Source organism: Mesoplodon bidens, assembly GCF_964165515.1.
Source record: "Mesoplodon bidens genome assembly, chromosome: 7".
NCBI lineage: Eukaryota > Metazoa > Chordata > Mammalia > Artiodactyla > Ziphiidae > Mesoplodon > Mesoplodon bidens.
Window position 1 is genome coordinate 62435597 of NC_138164.1, and position 13269 is coordinate 62448865.

A 13269-nucleotide genomic window follows, 5' to 3' on the forward strand; every position below is an offset into this window, starting at 1 on the left:
CGGGCTTAATTGCTCTGCAGCATGTGGGATCTTCCCGGACCAGGGATCGAACCCGTGTCCCCTGCATTGGCAGGCGGATTCTTAACCACCGCGCCACCAGGGAAGTCCCTAAGCTTCTTTTTAAGATCTAGAACTTAGTATGTCAGGATCTAAGACTGTTTTTCTGTGCTTCAGGACCTTTGGAGTTTCCTGAGACAGGCTCATTTTCTTAGAGTAGGAAGATGTAAAAGGATTTTATGATCACACGAATGAAAATGGAAGTTCCAAAGTTGATATAAATACAAAAGACCAGGCTCATACACAGATATTAATCATTGCAATGCTAAAGCAATCCTGTAGTGGAATTGAGGTATTGGGGTATCAGTTAAAATGTGGAATATTCTATTAATTCACATCTATGGAGTTAAATTTTACAAGCCATTAAACATTGTAACTCAGACTATCTGTCAACATGTAAAAATGCTTGAGACATAATTTGGAAAAATCAGAATATACATTTCCTGCACACTGTGATTGTAACTAAAACTACTTATGTATATGAATAAGATGAAACTTCATAAAAACTTAATATTGATGAACTATATTGTAGTAGTCAATATGCGGGTAATTTTTCCTGCTCTACTTTTTATACTTTCAGTAATATTATATAGCATTTGCAGTTAAAAACAAATTAACCACCTTTTTAGAAAAAATTAAGCTTTACTTTTTAGAGCAGTTTTAGGTTCATAGCAAAATTGAACAGAAGGTACAGATTCCCCGTATACTCCCAGCCGCCCACCTGTGCAAAGCTTCCCCCACCAAAGTGGTACATTTGTTACAACTGATGAACCTTTAGTGAATCATCCTTAGCACCCAGAGTCCGTAGCCAGTTTTTAAAAAATGAAGTTGTCTGAATTTTGAAAATTGCATCCAGGTTTCTTGGTCAGTGACCCAGAAATCTGTAGGCAGAGCATCCTAGACTCTTACTCTTTGACTCCTGCTAGAAGCTGTGTAAAAATGGAAGCAACAAAAAAAAAAAAAAAAAAAGGAAGCAATAGGAAGTTTATTCTCATTAATCCCCCCAGAAGTCCTCCAACCCCAACCCATTTTACCTTTTAACTCTTTTTATTTCCCTCTCACAGTCAGGGGACTGGGCTCTGCCTGTTTGGTTGTGACTGGGCAGTCCTGTCTGCAGTGTTCCATCTGGAATTGTCTCCTTTCGTCTCTCTCTAGGAAGTGCATTTTCGGCTGAGCACCTCAAGCTTCAACTCCAGAAGGAATCCCTAAATGAGTTGAGGAAGGAGTGTACTGCAAAAAGGTAAATGGAACACTGAGAATGGTTGTTATGAGTGTCGAGTTTACTTTGAGGAGAGGATTTGGAAAAGGAGTATTTTTTAAAGCTGCCTGTATTAATACCAGTTAATATGCTCAATGCCATTTTCATTTGTTCAACACGTACTGTGCTAGAGGTGGTTATGAGACCTCCTAGTACGTAGTCAGAATCGGAAGCATGGACACTGTTCTTCTAGATTTCAGGGCCACAGCACTGTGACTTAATGTTTGAATCTCCTCCTCTTCGTGTCTTCTACATACAGTGCTGCTTACAGTTTTTCTTCAGTAACTTCTTCAGACTTACTCCTGTTAGCTCTCTTGGCTGACCTCAACAGCTCCCAGGTTCTCTCTCTAACATCAGTCTCTCCAGTTTTCAGTTCATCCTCCATGTTGCTAGCAGACTTCTCCTAAAATACTGGGTTTTTTTATTTTTTAATTTTTTTTTTCCGGTACGCGGGCCTCTCACTGTTGTGGCCTCTCCCGTTGCGGAGCACAGGCTCCGGACGCGCAGGCTCAGCGGCCATGGCTCACGGGCCCAGCCACTCCACGGCATGTGGGATCTTCCCGGACCAGGGCACGAACCCGTGTCCCCTGCATTGGCAGGTGGACTCTCAACCACTGCGTCACCAGGGAAGCCCTCCTAAAATACTATTTTACCATCATTTTTTCTCTTCTTAAGAACCAATGGTGATTGTTTTGCTTCACTGTCAAATAACCTTCAATAAAACGGCCCCATACAGCTGTAGCTAGTTTCAGTCGCTCCGTGACATTCATTTAACAAATGCTCTTAGTTTTTCCCTTTATTTTTTTCCAGCACATGCTTAACTTGTTACCACCTCTGATCTTTTCCTCATCTTCACTCACTTTTCCTAGAAAGTCATCCCATCCTGCATATTTCTTTAAGAAACCTTAGCAATTGAGAAACCTGAAAAGAACCTTGGAGATCATCTAATCCTCTCAGTTTGCAGATAGGAAAGCAAAGCTCTGGAGGTTACTCTGTCCATTTCACTAGGAAAGCAGGACTAAATCCCTTTAAGTCTTCAGTGCTCTTTGCATTGTACTACTTTAGATTCCACTTTGACCTACTGTTTCTCCTAAATTACCTCCTTTTTAATGGTTGACACAGTTGAGCAGGTAATATGCTCTATGGGTATTTTAGCTGTTGGTCATGTTTCTTAAATAGTTCAAGAGAAGAGCTACATCATCTCATGCCACAGCTTTTTGCTTTGTCCTTTTTTTATTCTGTTTTTTTTGTAATATGGCAGCAGGTTATTTTTTGAGGTAGTTATAACATCTGTAGTTGTAAATGAAAATAGAATACTTTTTTGAGGAAATACCATATGCATATTTCCTAAAAACAAATTGGCCTCAGGTTAAATGAGACCTTGGTCAGCTTACTGAGCCTCTCTAAATCTTGTTTTCTTGTTTGTAAAATGGGTATAGTAATATCAACCGAGTAAGTTGTTGTAATAATTAAAGCCATTTGTGAAGCTCCTGGCATGTAGTAGTAGGTGCCCAGTCAATGATTTTGTATGTTTCACATCTCTTAGCATGGTGTTGGACACATAAAATAGGCCTCAGTATAGTTAGCTTGATTGATAGTATTTAGTGATAGGTCAGGGCTCATGTTAGCTATTATTCTTGCTTCTACTTCTGAATTTCTATGGCCCAGTACAGACCATTAATCTTTCTCTGCATCAGTTAGGTGGAAATAACTGTTAGAAAGCATGCAAACATGTTTTTTTTAACAAATGTGCGTTTTTTCTCCTCATTAGAGAACTCTTTCTGAAGACTAATGCCCAGTTGACAATTCGTTGCAGGCAATTACTATCTGAGCTTTCCTACATTTACCCTATTGATTTGGTAAGTTTCAAATTTTCTGGGGAAAAAAAATTTTTTTTTAAAGATGATTTCTGTTTGAAATTTATTCTCAAAGCAAAAACTCATTGCTCTAGTCTTAATCATATGTTCTGTCATGATTCATTCAGAAGCTAATATTTATTTAAAAAGTAGATTTGGAATTAGTTGTCGTTAGGTTCCACCATTTGATTTTTTTTCTATCAGTTTGGTGGTGGGGTGCACTCATCTTCATCTGAAAATATGCCAAATTATTTCTGGTTTCTTTAGGACCTTTTCACTCAACCAATTTATCAACTTTCACCATATCTGACACATAGATGCAGATACACGTGCATTGCTTTAAAAATATAATGGCTAATTAATTTATATTTATTAGTATTACCTAAGATATTCCTGAGGTAACTGTCAGGATATTAAGTTTCTGAATCTGGTTTGTTAGAGTAAATACAAATGTAACTGGTTAGGATTTTTTTTAGAGAACTAAATCTGCTAAATTTGGTGGTTTTGTTTTCTTTTTAACGAAAAGAGACTTAAAAGACTAATTTTCTGAGAGGAAACCTAATAGGATTTTAGGTTGCTCACGGAATCTTGTTAATTCTACTTAAAATTTTTCATTTATAGCTATGAATTGGTCAAACGATAGTTTTATGATTAAAATATGACACAGTTTTTTGCTTAGATATGATGTTTTAAATGTTTATAGTATAGAGAATTTGAAGTGTATATCAATGTACAGAATAGTATAATAAGTCATCATGTACTCATCATTCAGCTTCAACAATTAGGTTAATATTTTGAGTCTATGACAATATTGTCTTTGAATTAATACTGATGTAAGTTTTTTAGATTTAGAGCTTCTTTGCTTTATACATAAACAAAATTAATTGCATTCTTTGGTTGTATTTACAGAATGAGCATAAGGATTACTTTGTATGTGGTGTCAAGTTGCCTAATTCTGAGGACTTCCAAGGTATTTTATTTCTTATACTTCTAAAGATTTGGTATAATATATGGGTATGTTGCCGGGGACAAAGGGAGATACCTTGAAATGTTGGTTGCCTGGCACTTTATCCGGAAGGGTTTCTGGACCTTCTGTCCCTTCCCAATTGTAAGTATATAGAGTCAGATTCCCTGATGGAAGACTTAAGAGGATATTTGGTCTAATCATGAAAAAACAAAAACATTGTTGAACTTTCTATTTGCAAGCTAAAAGAAAATAGTTTTTGAATAATGGGCTTTAAGAAAATCAGACAGTAGGATTCTTAAGAATACTAATAATATCCCTGTCCTTTTGGTTTGATGTTTCATGAAAAATCTGTGTTGGGAACAAAGCAATAAACATTAATTTGTTCTATTTAGAAAACCATATTTCTGCTGATGTAAAATGTATTTGAAAATATAATTTTGTGACATCCCCACCCCTGTAGGTTAAACTTGTTGTATTGTCATTTCTGTCCTCTTTTAACTAAAATAAATTTACATTAAAGATGTTATAGATATGATTCATAGTAATTGCTATATTTAAAAATATTTTTCCTAATCCCTTTACCAGCATGCTAAAGAACTTATTTTGTTTGGCATATTGGTTAGAAAGATTACTTTATTGTTAGCAAAGTGGGTTCTTTTCTCCTAATATAAACAGTGCTTTGAGGACTATTAAGTAGTTGTGTAGATTATTCCCAAAGCTAGCACATTAATCTATTTGGGAATAAGTTATTCAAGAAGAAAGCATTACTAGTTCTGATTGGGACTTTCTTCCATTTCCCTATAAAGAAAATGTTGTTATTTGTGGTCCTTTAACATTTAAGACTGTTTTAATATATTACTTCCTTTGTCCTTTACAACAAGACTTACAACAAGTAGTTGGGACATAAGAAGAGTGATACAAATGAACCTAGCTATGAAACGGATACAGAATCAGGGACACAGACAATAGACTGGTGGTTGCCAAGGGGGAGAGAAGTGGGATTTTGGGATTAGCAGATGCAAACTGGTATATATAGAATGGATAAACAACAAGTTCCTACTGTATAGCACAGGGAACTATATTCAGTATCCTGTGATAAATCATAATGGAAAAGAATATGAAAAAGAATGTAAATATATGTATAACTGAGTCACTTTGCTGTATAGCAGTAATTAATACAACATTGTAATTCAACTATACTTCAATAAAAAAGTAAATTAAAAAAAAAAAAGGAAGAGTGATTAAAACAGGAATGGGAAGACCTATATTTGAGTCCTGGTTCCCCTTCTAGAAACCATCTATTTTGGAGCAAGTCATCTAAGCTTTGAGTTGATTTTCTAATTGATAGTATGAGCACATAGTTCATGTACTACCTGTTTTATATGATTGTTAAGATTTTATTTAAGAGCAAGACATTTTGCCTTATCTTTAATCCTCCCAAACACAAACAAAAGAAACCTATAAGGAAGGTGGTATAATCTCATTTTACAATGTGTAAATGAGCTATTTAGTGACTTGCATGAGACCACAAAAGCTAAGTAATGATTTTGCTGGGATTTGTCTAGTTTCCATTGTACAGTGTTCCCTCTAATCTCTGTAAGTCATACAGATGTGCTTTGGTGTTAATTTTAGGTGTTACTTTTATGTTATGGTGTCTTGAAGCTCATGACACATCTTTTCCCCTGTTCTTTCATTCCTTCATTTATTTAATAAACCTATTAAATACCTTGAGCCCTGTGTCAGGTTGCAGGGATACAGAATATTCATTTATTGAAAAAAATATCAGTTGAGCACCTGAATGCCAGACACTGTGCTGTGTTTTGAGGATATAATGATGGAAAAAGCAAATATATTCTCTTCTTTCATGGAACATACAACCTATTGAGGGAGACAGGCAATAAACAAGAAAATAAGTATTTAAAAAGTGTTTAATAAAGGAATACACTATCTTAGAGAATAGGGGAACCTCCTGTAGATAAAGCAGTCAGAGAAGACCTGTCTGAGGAGAAACATTTAACCCAAAATCTGAAGGCTGAAAGGAACCAACTACACTACAGCTGGGGGAGGAGCATGCCTAGAAGAGGGAGCGGTCATGATGGAGGATACGGAGGAATGGGCTTGATATATCTGAAAAAATTCAGGGTGAGGGGCATGGGAGAAGATACCTGTACTTTGGGCAGATCGTGTAATCTCTCAGAGCTTAATTTCTTCACCTGTAAAATGAGGTAATATTTACATCTTAAGTTCATTGTGATGATTGACTGAGATTGCATTTGAAAGGGCTTTTCATATAGAAGGCACTCAATAAATGTAATTGGAATTAGTTGCAAGAGAGAGGAAGGAAGGAAGGACAGAAAGACCAGAGCAGCCCTGTGTGGCTGGAGCATAGTGAGAAAAGGGAAGAGTTCCATCAGAAGAGGTAAGAGAGTCAGCCAGGGCCTTGAGGCCACTGGAAGGAGTTTCTATTTTGTTCTCAGTGGAGTGGGAAACCCCTGAAGGGCTTCAAGAAGGGGGATGATATGAGTTGATTTATGTTTTTTAAAAGTCACTCTGGCTGCTAAATACAGAATGATCTGAGAGGCGGCAACAAGAGAAGCAGGGCTATCGGTATTGGAGTATCACCTTAATTTATTCTGGGATGTTTCTTGATTCTATTTTTGTTTTCTGGAGGTGATTTATTTCCTAGTTTTTCCTAGCTTTTGTTTGCTATCTATACTTAGTATGCCCAACAAGCTGAATACATTCCTTCTTCCCTTAAAAAAGTTAGTTTAGCTTTCAAGTACAGTTTTTACTGCTAAAAAAATGAAATGGGAGATAAAATGAAATAAATATTTAATTCTACTCTAAGACCCTGTTTACTTCCCATGACTCCTAGGAATCAGAAATTTTAAGAAGCACATATGGTAGTATTGGACTTTAAAATCTTACGTTGGCATTCTGTAAGGCACTTCTATGTACTAAATTTACTGAGTGCCTTGTGTGTGTCATTTATGGTGTCAGGTGCTGGGTGTATACAAAGGTGACCAAGGCATTGATGCTACCTCCGTGAAACTTCAGTCCACTTGAGGTTAACCAGGCACTTAGAAGTTTATACCAGGTACATGGGACTCAGAGAGTGGGAATAATCAGGTCTATCAGGAGGGAATCAGGAAAATCTTTATAGAGAAGATGATACCTGAGGTATTTTAAAAGATGAAATAGTATTCCCCTGTTGAAAGAAGGATGGGACATTTTAGGTTCGGTGAGTAGAAATATGGTAACATGGAACATCATACATGATGCTGTCTTGTTTATTTAATTCTCACCACTGTGGGAATTAATTCCTTCTGTGAGGGAAAGAATTACACTCAACTTTTTTTTTTTTAAAGACAAGAAAATTGCAGCTCAGAGAGATTAGTTAAGTTTTCCGTAGACTCATACTAGCCAGTGGCAGAGCTAAAATCATCCCTGGTCGGCTTGATTTTAAGGTCCATATTATTCCTGTCATGATGCAGTTTTCTTCCTTGTTTTGAATAATAACCTCTTCCAGACTTCTGACAACTTTCAGTGTTCTGTAGCAGCTGCATTCTTAGTAAGACTCTAGTGACAGAACTCTAAACCTGTTATTCTGTTATATTCATGAGACTTTGCTGGGATAGACTTTACATTGTATGGCTTGATACTGTTTGGGAAACTCCTCCATAGTGACCCAGCACTTATTGTGCTCTTCTCCTCTTCTAACTGGGTAAGTTTCAGTTACAGTATTCCAGAGAGACTGGGACACAACGGGAGAAAGTTGTCCAGTGAAGGTGTTCATTTGAGTTCCATTGACTGAGACATTTCTCATCCAAAATGAAAAAAAAAGAAAACTGTTTGTGTGTGTTTTTAAGTAATCCATAACACGAGAGCCTTTCGTGGTAATGAGACCCAGATTTCCTTCTGTGTCTGTATCCCTTCATACAGGCATGATTTCTTGGAAAGGAGAGTCCATATGTCAAACAGTGTCTCACTGAGAACATGGAATGATTCCATAGATGCTGTGGCAATGATTAGAGTCTTAAATATTTTGTCCTGTCTGGATCAGTGGGTGCATGGTTCCTTACCAAATCAGCTGCCTCAGTGATTGGGAAGGCAGGATGGTAAGAGCTTTTAGATCACTTATTGTACTTGGATGCATTTGAATATTAATGTTTGTCCAACATAAAGTCAAAGGGACATTTGAATGAATTTATAATGTTGTCATGGCCATTGTGGGTTTGTGGAATCTATTATCATAAAAATTACATAAAAGATTTAATTATTATAAAAATTACTGCAGCCCTGAGTAGATACCTACATTTAAAAAACAAACCAGGGCTTCCCTGGTGGCTCAGTGGTTGAGAGTCCGCCTGCCGTTGCAGGGGACACGGGTTCGTGCCCCGGTCCGGGAAGATCCCACATGCCGCGAGCGGCTGGGCCCCTGAGCCATGTCCTCTGAGCCTGTGCTCCTCAGCAGGAGAGGCCACAACAGTGAGAGGCCTGAAAAACCAGAAATATTTATTATGAGGAAACTGCAGAATTTTGTTTTGTTTGTAAGCCCCTTAAAACATTGTTTTAATAAGGGCTTTTTCACTTACCTGAGTCTACAGTTTATTCCTGTTCCTCCCTGAACCCTCCCACTCCCCCTCTAACTTCTTTTCACCAACAGACCTATCATCTGTGACCTTTCTAACCCCCAGAGCAGCATAAGGAAAAAAAACCTCTGCTCTGCATTAGGTGTTAGGGGCGTCATTAACACTTACTGGAAAAGCACACCCCAGAGAGCCAGGTTTTGGCTTTGGCAGGTAAAAAGTCTTTTAGATCTTGGAATGCTGGAAACCTTAAACCTTTTGGTTTTTTTAGCTAAAGTGATTGGCAACAGAATGTGACATCTGAGGTTTCGTGGCCAGCAATAGCCATAATTAACCACATGAGCTCACATTTTCCCACTGGAGGTTCAGTGGTCTTGGGGTGATGAAAGTGACTTCCCTACCAGGAGGTGGTTTTCCTTTTGAGGGTATTGGAATACCCTTGGGCCCTGTAATGCCTTACCCATGGTCCTTTTAAAATGCTTTTTAATATAAAGCTTCAATATTGGAAATCCAACACCACAGTGTTTAACAGCAAGGCTGTGACGGCGCACTATGGCCTGGAATGGGAAACAACCTAGGGTTTTTAATGGGTGGAGTGGGGAGTCTTGTGGTGGAAACAATGGTGAGTGTGAATAACTAGAATCAAAACTGATTTCCAGTATTACCCAGTTTTCAGTTTTTGCTATTTCTTTTTGGGTTTTGGTGTACATATATAGGATTCTCTTAGAGATGCCCTTTTATGTTTAAATTTAATCAAAATTGGGTTTTTTGGGGGGTTTTTTTGTTTTTTTTGCGGTACGTGGGCCTCTCACTGTTGTGGTCTCTCCCGTTGTGGAGCACAGGCTCCAGACGCGCAGGCTCAGCAGCCATGGCTCACGGGCCCAGCCGCTCCACGGCATGCGGGATCTTCCCGGACCAGGGCACGAACCCGTGTCCCCTGCATCGGCAGGCGGACTCTCAACCACTGCGCCACCAGGGAAGCCCTGTTTTGTTTTTAATTAATTAATTTTATTTATTTATTTTTGGCTGCTTTGGGTCTTCGTTGCTGCACGCAGGCTTTCTCTAGTTGTGGCGAGTAGGGGCTGCTCTTCGTTGCAGTGCGCGGGCTTCTCATTGCGGTAGCTTCTCTTCTTTGAGCTGCATGAGCTCTAGGTGCACAGGCTTCAGTAGTTGTGGCGCTCGGGCTTAGTTGCTCCGCAGCATGTGAGATAATCCCGGACCAGGGCTCAAACCCATGTCCCCTGCGTTGGCAGGCAGATTCTTAACCACTGCGCCACCAGGGAAACCCACAAAATTGTTTTGATTATTGAAAGGAGGTGATGTTAGACCAGTTTCTGTTCTTTTAATATATATGTGGATGTAGTCCTTGAAATAGGCAAACTTAATTCTTTAGTATTACGCTTTTAGTAATACGGAAAACTGGAGATGCTTGAGAGTTTATTTAGCATTGGATAGATTTTTTAAACTATAGTTTGCATTTGACCTATTTTGGGCAGGCTAACTAAGAGGCCTTCTGATTTTTGGAAGTTTTCAAATCCTTTTCTGTCAGGTCACATACGAAAGGAAAAGCTTACTTACTGTAAGTTCTCTTTTTCTTCCTCTCCCTTCAAAAGAAGGTTCTGAAAGACCAAGTCCTTTTACTGATAGAAATATTTTAAATTTGATAAGCCCTATTCTTTAGAGAAAGCAGGAGGCAGGATTCAGCAACATCTGATGGAACTCACCATCCCAGCTGTGCTTCCAGTGATAAATATTTGGGGGGCTGGGGTGTAGATACAATTCTCTCTCCCACTCCATCACTCATAATTTTTACTTATATGGCTTTGACCAAGTCACTTATGCCACGTGAATCTTATTTTTCTCATTTCTAAGTTGATAACATCAGATGCAGTGATTTCTAAGGTTTCTCCTGGCTCTACTATTATATATGATGATTAAATTATAATGTAATGCATTTACAATGTAATGTAATTTCAGTCTCTAAGGTAGTCTGGTATACATATTTCAACAGTAGGAAAGTATTGTAGTACTGTGAGTCTGGGCCAAGAGCACATGGTCTCTAAAAATAGGATTCTCGTCAGTTAGGGCATGCCCAGTAGTCAGTTGAAAGGAATGCTGTTTGATTTTTTTTTTCATCAGTTTGATTTGAGAGAACATGTTACCAAGGAGTTTGTATGTGTTCTTTGCCCTTACTAGAAAAGTGTGAAGAAACTAAGATAATACACGTGTGTCATATGCTTGGTGTGTTCTAGGCTCCAAAGTTAAAAATTGTTACATTCCACAGTAAAGTTCTGTGACAGTATGGTAGAGTGCTTAAAAGACAGAGGCATCCGTGTCAGGTCAACCCATATACTAGCTGTCTTAGCTTGGACAGGTTCCTTAACTTCTTTGAACCTTATTTCTTCATCTATAAATTGAATGAAATAGCACATAAAACGTACCCAGTTTATTAATTGTTGATGAATGAATGACTGTCAGAAATAAAGCATCATGGTCAATTCCTGGCAGAAAAAGAAAGTGTACAGTAAAAGTTACCTATTTTTACAATATGATCAAGGAATCTGCTTTGGTAGTCAAGGGTAGAGAATGCACTGAGTAGTATACGGCTATAGTAGGAGTCCTACAGTAAGAAGGTAGTGCTTAGATAACCAAGTTTAAATATAAAAAAGAAAAATGTGGAAAATATTACTAATAATTGAAGTTAAAGGTACTCTTAAAAATCAGGAAATACTCAAGCCAAGGTCATCTCAATCATTTCAGCCTTTCTCTAGCCAGATGTATTCCAGATATGTGTTAAATGTGTGTGTGTGTGTGTGTGTGTGTGTGTGTGAGTGAGTGAGAGAGAGAGAGAGAGAGAGAGAGAGAGAGAGAACTTTTTAAAGTATTTTAAGAATATTGTATACCAAGCAGTTACTTTTTCCTTCCCCCTGGGGCAAGCTTAAAACTTTTTATTGTATTACCCTCAGTTCTGGGTACTGAATGATAATTTGTCGTTTGGTAGGCAGTAGCAGAAATCTAGAAGTTGAATTAAAAATCTGTGGCTTCTTAAAAGATACATACTTATGTTTGACTGTAGGAGACATGTATTTTTTCTAACAGTTGCTTCCACACAAAAATTGCATAAATAGAATATATATGAACAATGTGGTTTTTGACCTTTTACTATTTAAAACATTTTTTCTCCTTATCCTATCTCAAACTTCACAGACTTAAACAGTGCTCTCTTTATGAATATTGAGAACATACCCCATAAGGATGCACTGTGCTGTTTCACTTCACCTTGGAATTAATAACGTTGTACAATAGTACAACAGTACAACTGTTTTGCTTATAAAGTTGTTAATGAGTAAAATGTATAACATTAATATAGATGTAATGTTTAAACCTCTGAAACTAATTTTTGCATTGTATAATAGACTCAGGTATTATTTTTGCCCTTAAAAGTGCTGGGAAAGAGAGTAATGGAGATTTGAATGCAGTAAGAACTCTTAAGATTATATATCAAATTTTAATCTCATCACATTAATTATTGGGAAATAGTTTTAAATGTAGTAGATGAAATTTCAAATCTTATTAATGTGTTTAGATTTCTATAAAATTCGTATAGATAGGTGAATAATATTTTATCAATTATTTCTCATAAAATCTCTCTTGAAATTGATTTATTATGATCTCATAGCTACATTTATAAGGTAAATAGTTATTTTCTATTTCTCTGTTTTTGAATTTACAGCAAAAGATGATGGAAGCATTGCTGTTGCCCTTGGTTACACTGCACATTTGGTATCAATGATTTCCTTTTTCCTACAAGTGCCCCTCAGATATCCTATAATTCATAAGGGATCTAGATCAACAATCAAAGATAATATTAATGACAAGTTGACTGAAAAGGAGAGAGAGTAAGTATCCTTTTAAAATATTCTTTTAACATTAAGGCAGTATGAAGCATCGACTGTATTAAAAATATAAAATGTGACCTAGATTGTGGTGATTTTTGTATATCCTTTGTAAAGTGCTCCATTTCTTTAAAATAGAGTGTAGTCAAAATTGCTATGGATAGCAAAATTGACTCATTCAAATTTAATTTGCTTTTGTGAGGCAAGTATCATATACTCTGCAAATATTCATGTTATATCTGTTGCCGCTAGTCACCAAATGAAATGCTTAAAGATTTGTCAGAGAGACAACCAGGAAAAAGATAAAAGACTTAACAGCAGATTGTACATATCTAAAAAATGGGTTTGTGAACTGGAAGATAGCCCAGGAGAAAATACCTGACCAGGCACAAGTACAAAAGAGATGGATTTATTGAAAAGTGCTAGACATATGTAGGACACATTAAAAAGTCTAATATAAACATAATTGGAGTCACAGAGAGGGAGAAGAGAGCACATAGGGTAATTGTAATATTTTAAGAGATAATGACAGAGTTCATATTTGACAAAAGACATCAAGCTATAAGTTCAAGAAGCATTAAATACAACACAAAAAAAGTACAAAGCAAACATACTTAGGGGAATTATAGTAAAACAGCTGAAAACC

The 13269-nt window shown here is 37.1% G+C and overlaps 1 protein-coding gene across 2 annotated transcripts in view; it reads left to right on the plus strand.

Annotated features, from left to right (window-relative positions):
* UVRAG (UV radiation resistance associated) overlaps positions 1-13269 on the plus strand; it is a 308009-nt gene that overhangs the window by 170485 nt on the left and 124255 nt on the right. For both annotated transcript variants that reach the window (XM_081240490.1, XM_081240491.1), the window contains 4 exons: positions 1213-1297; positions 3087-3174; positions 4081-4141; positions 12461-12626. In XM_081240490.1, coding sequence (XP_081096616.1) covers positions 1213-1297; positions 3087-3174; positions 4081-4141; positions 12461-12626 — 400 coding nt within the window. The remainder of the gene's footprint in view (positions 1-1212; positions 1298-3086; positions 3175-4080; positions 4142-12460; positions 12627-13269) is intronic.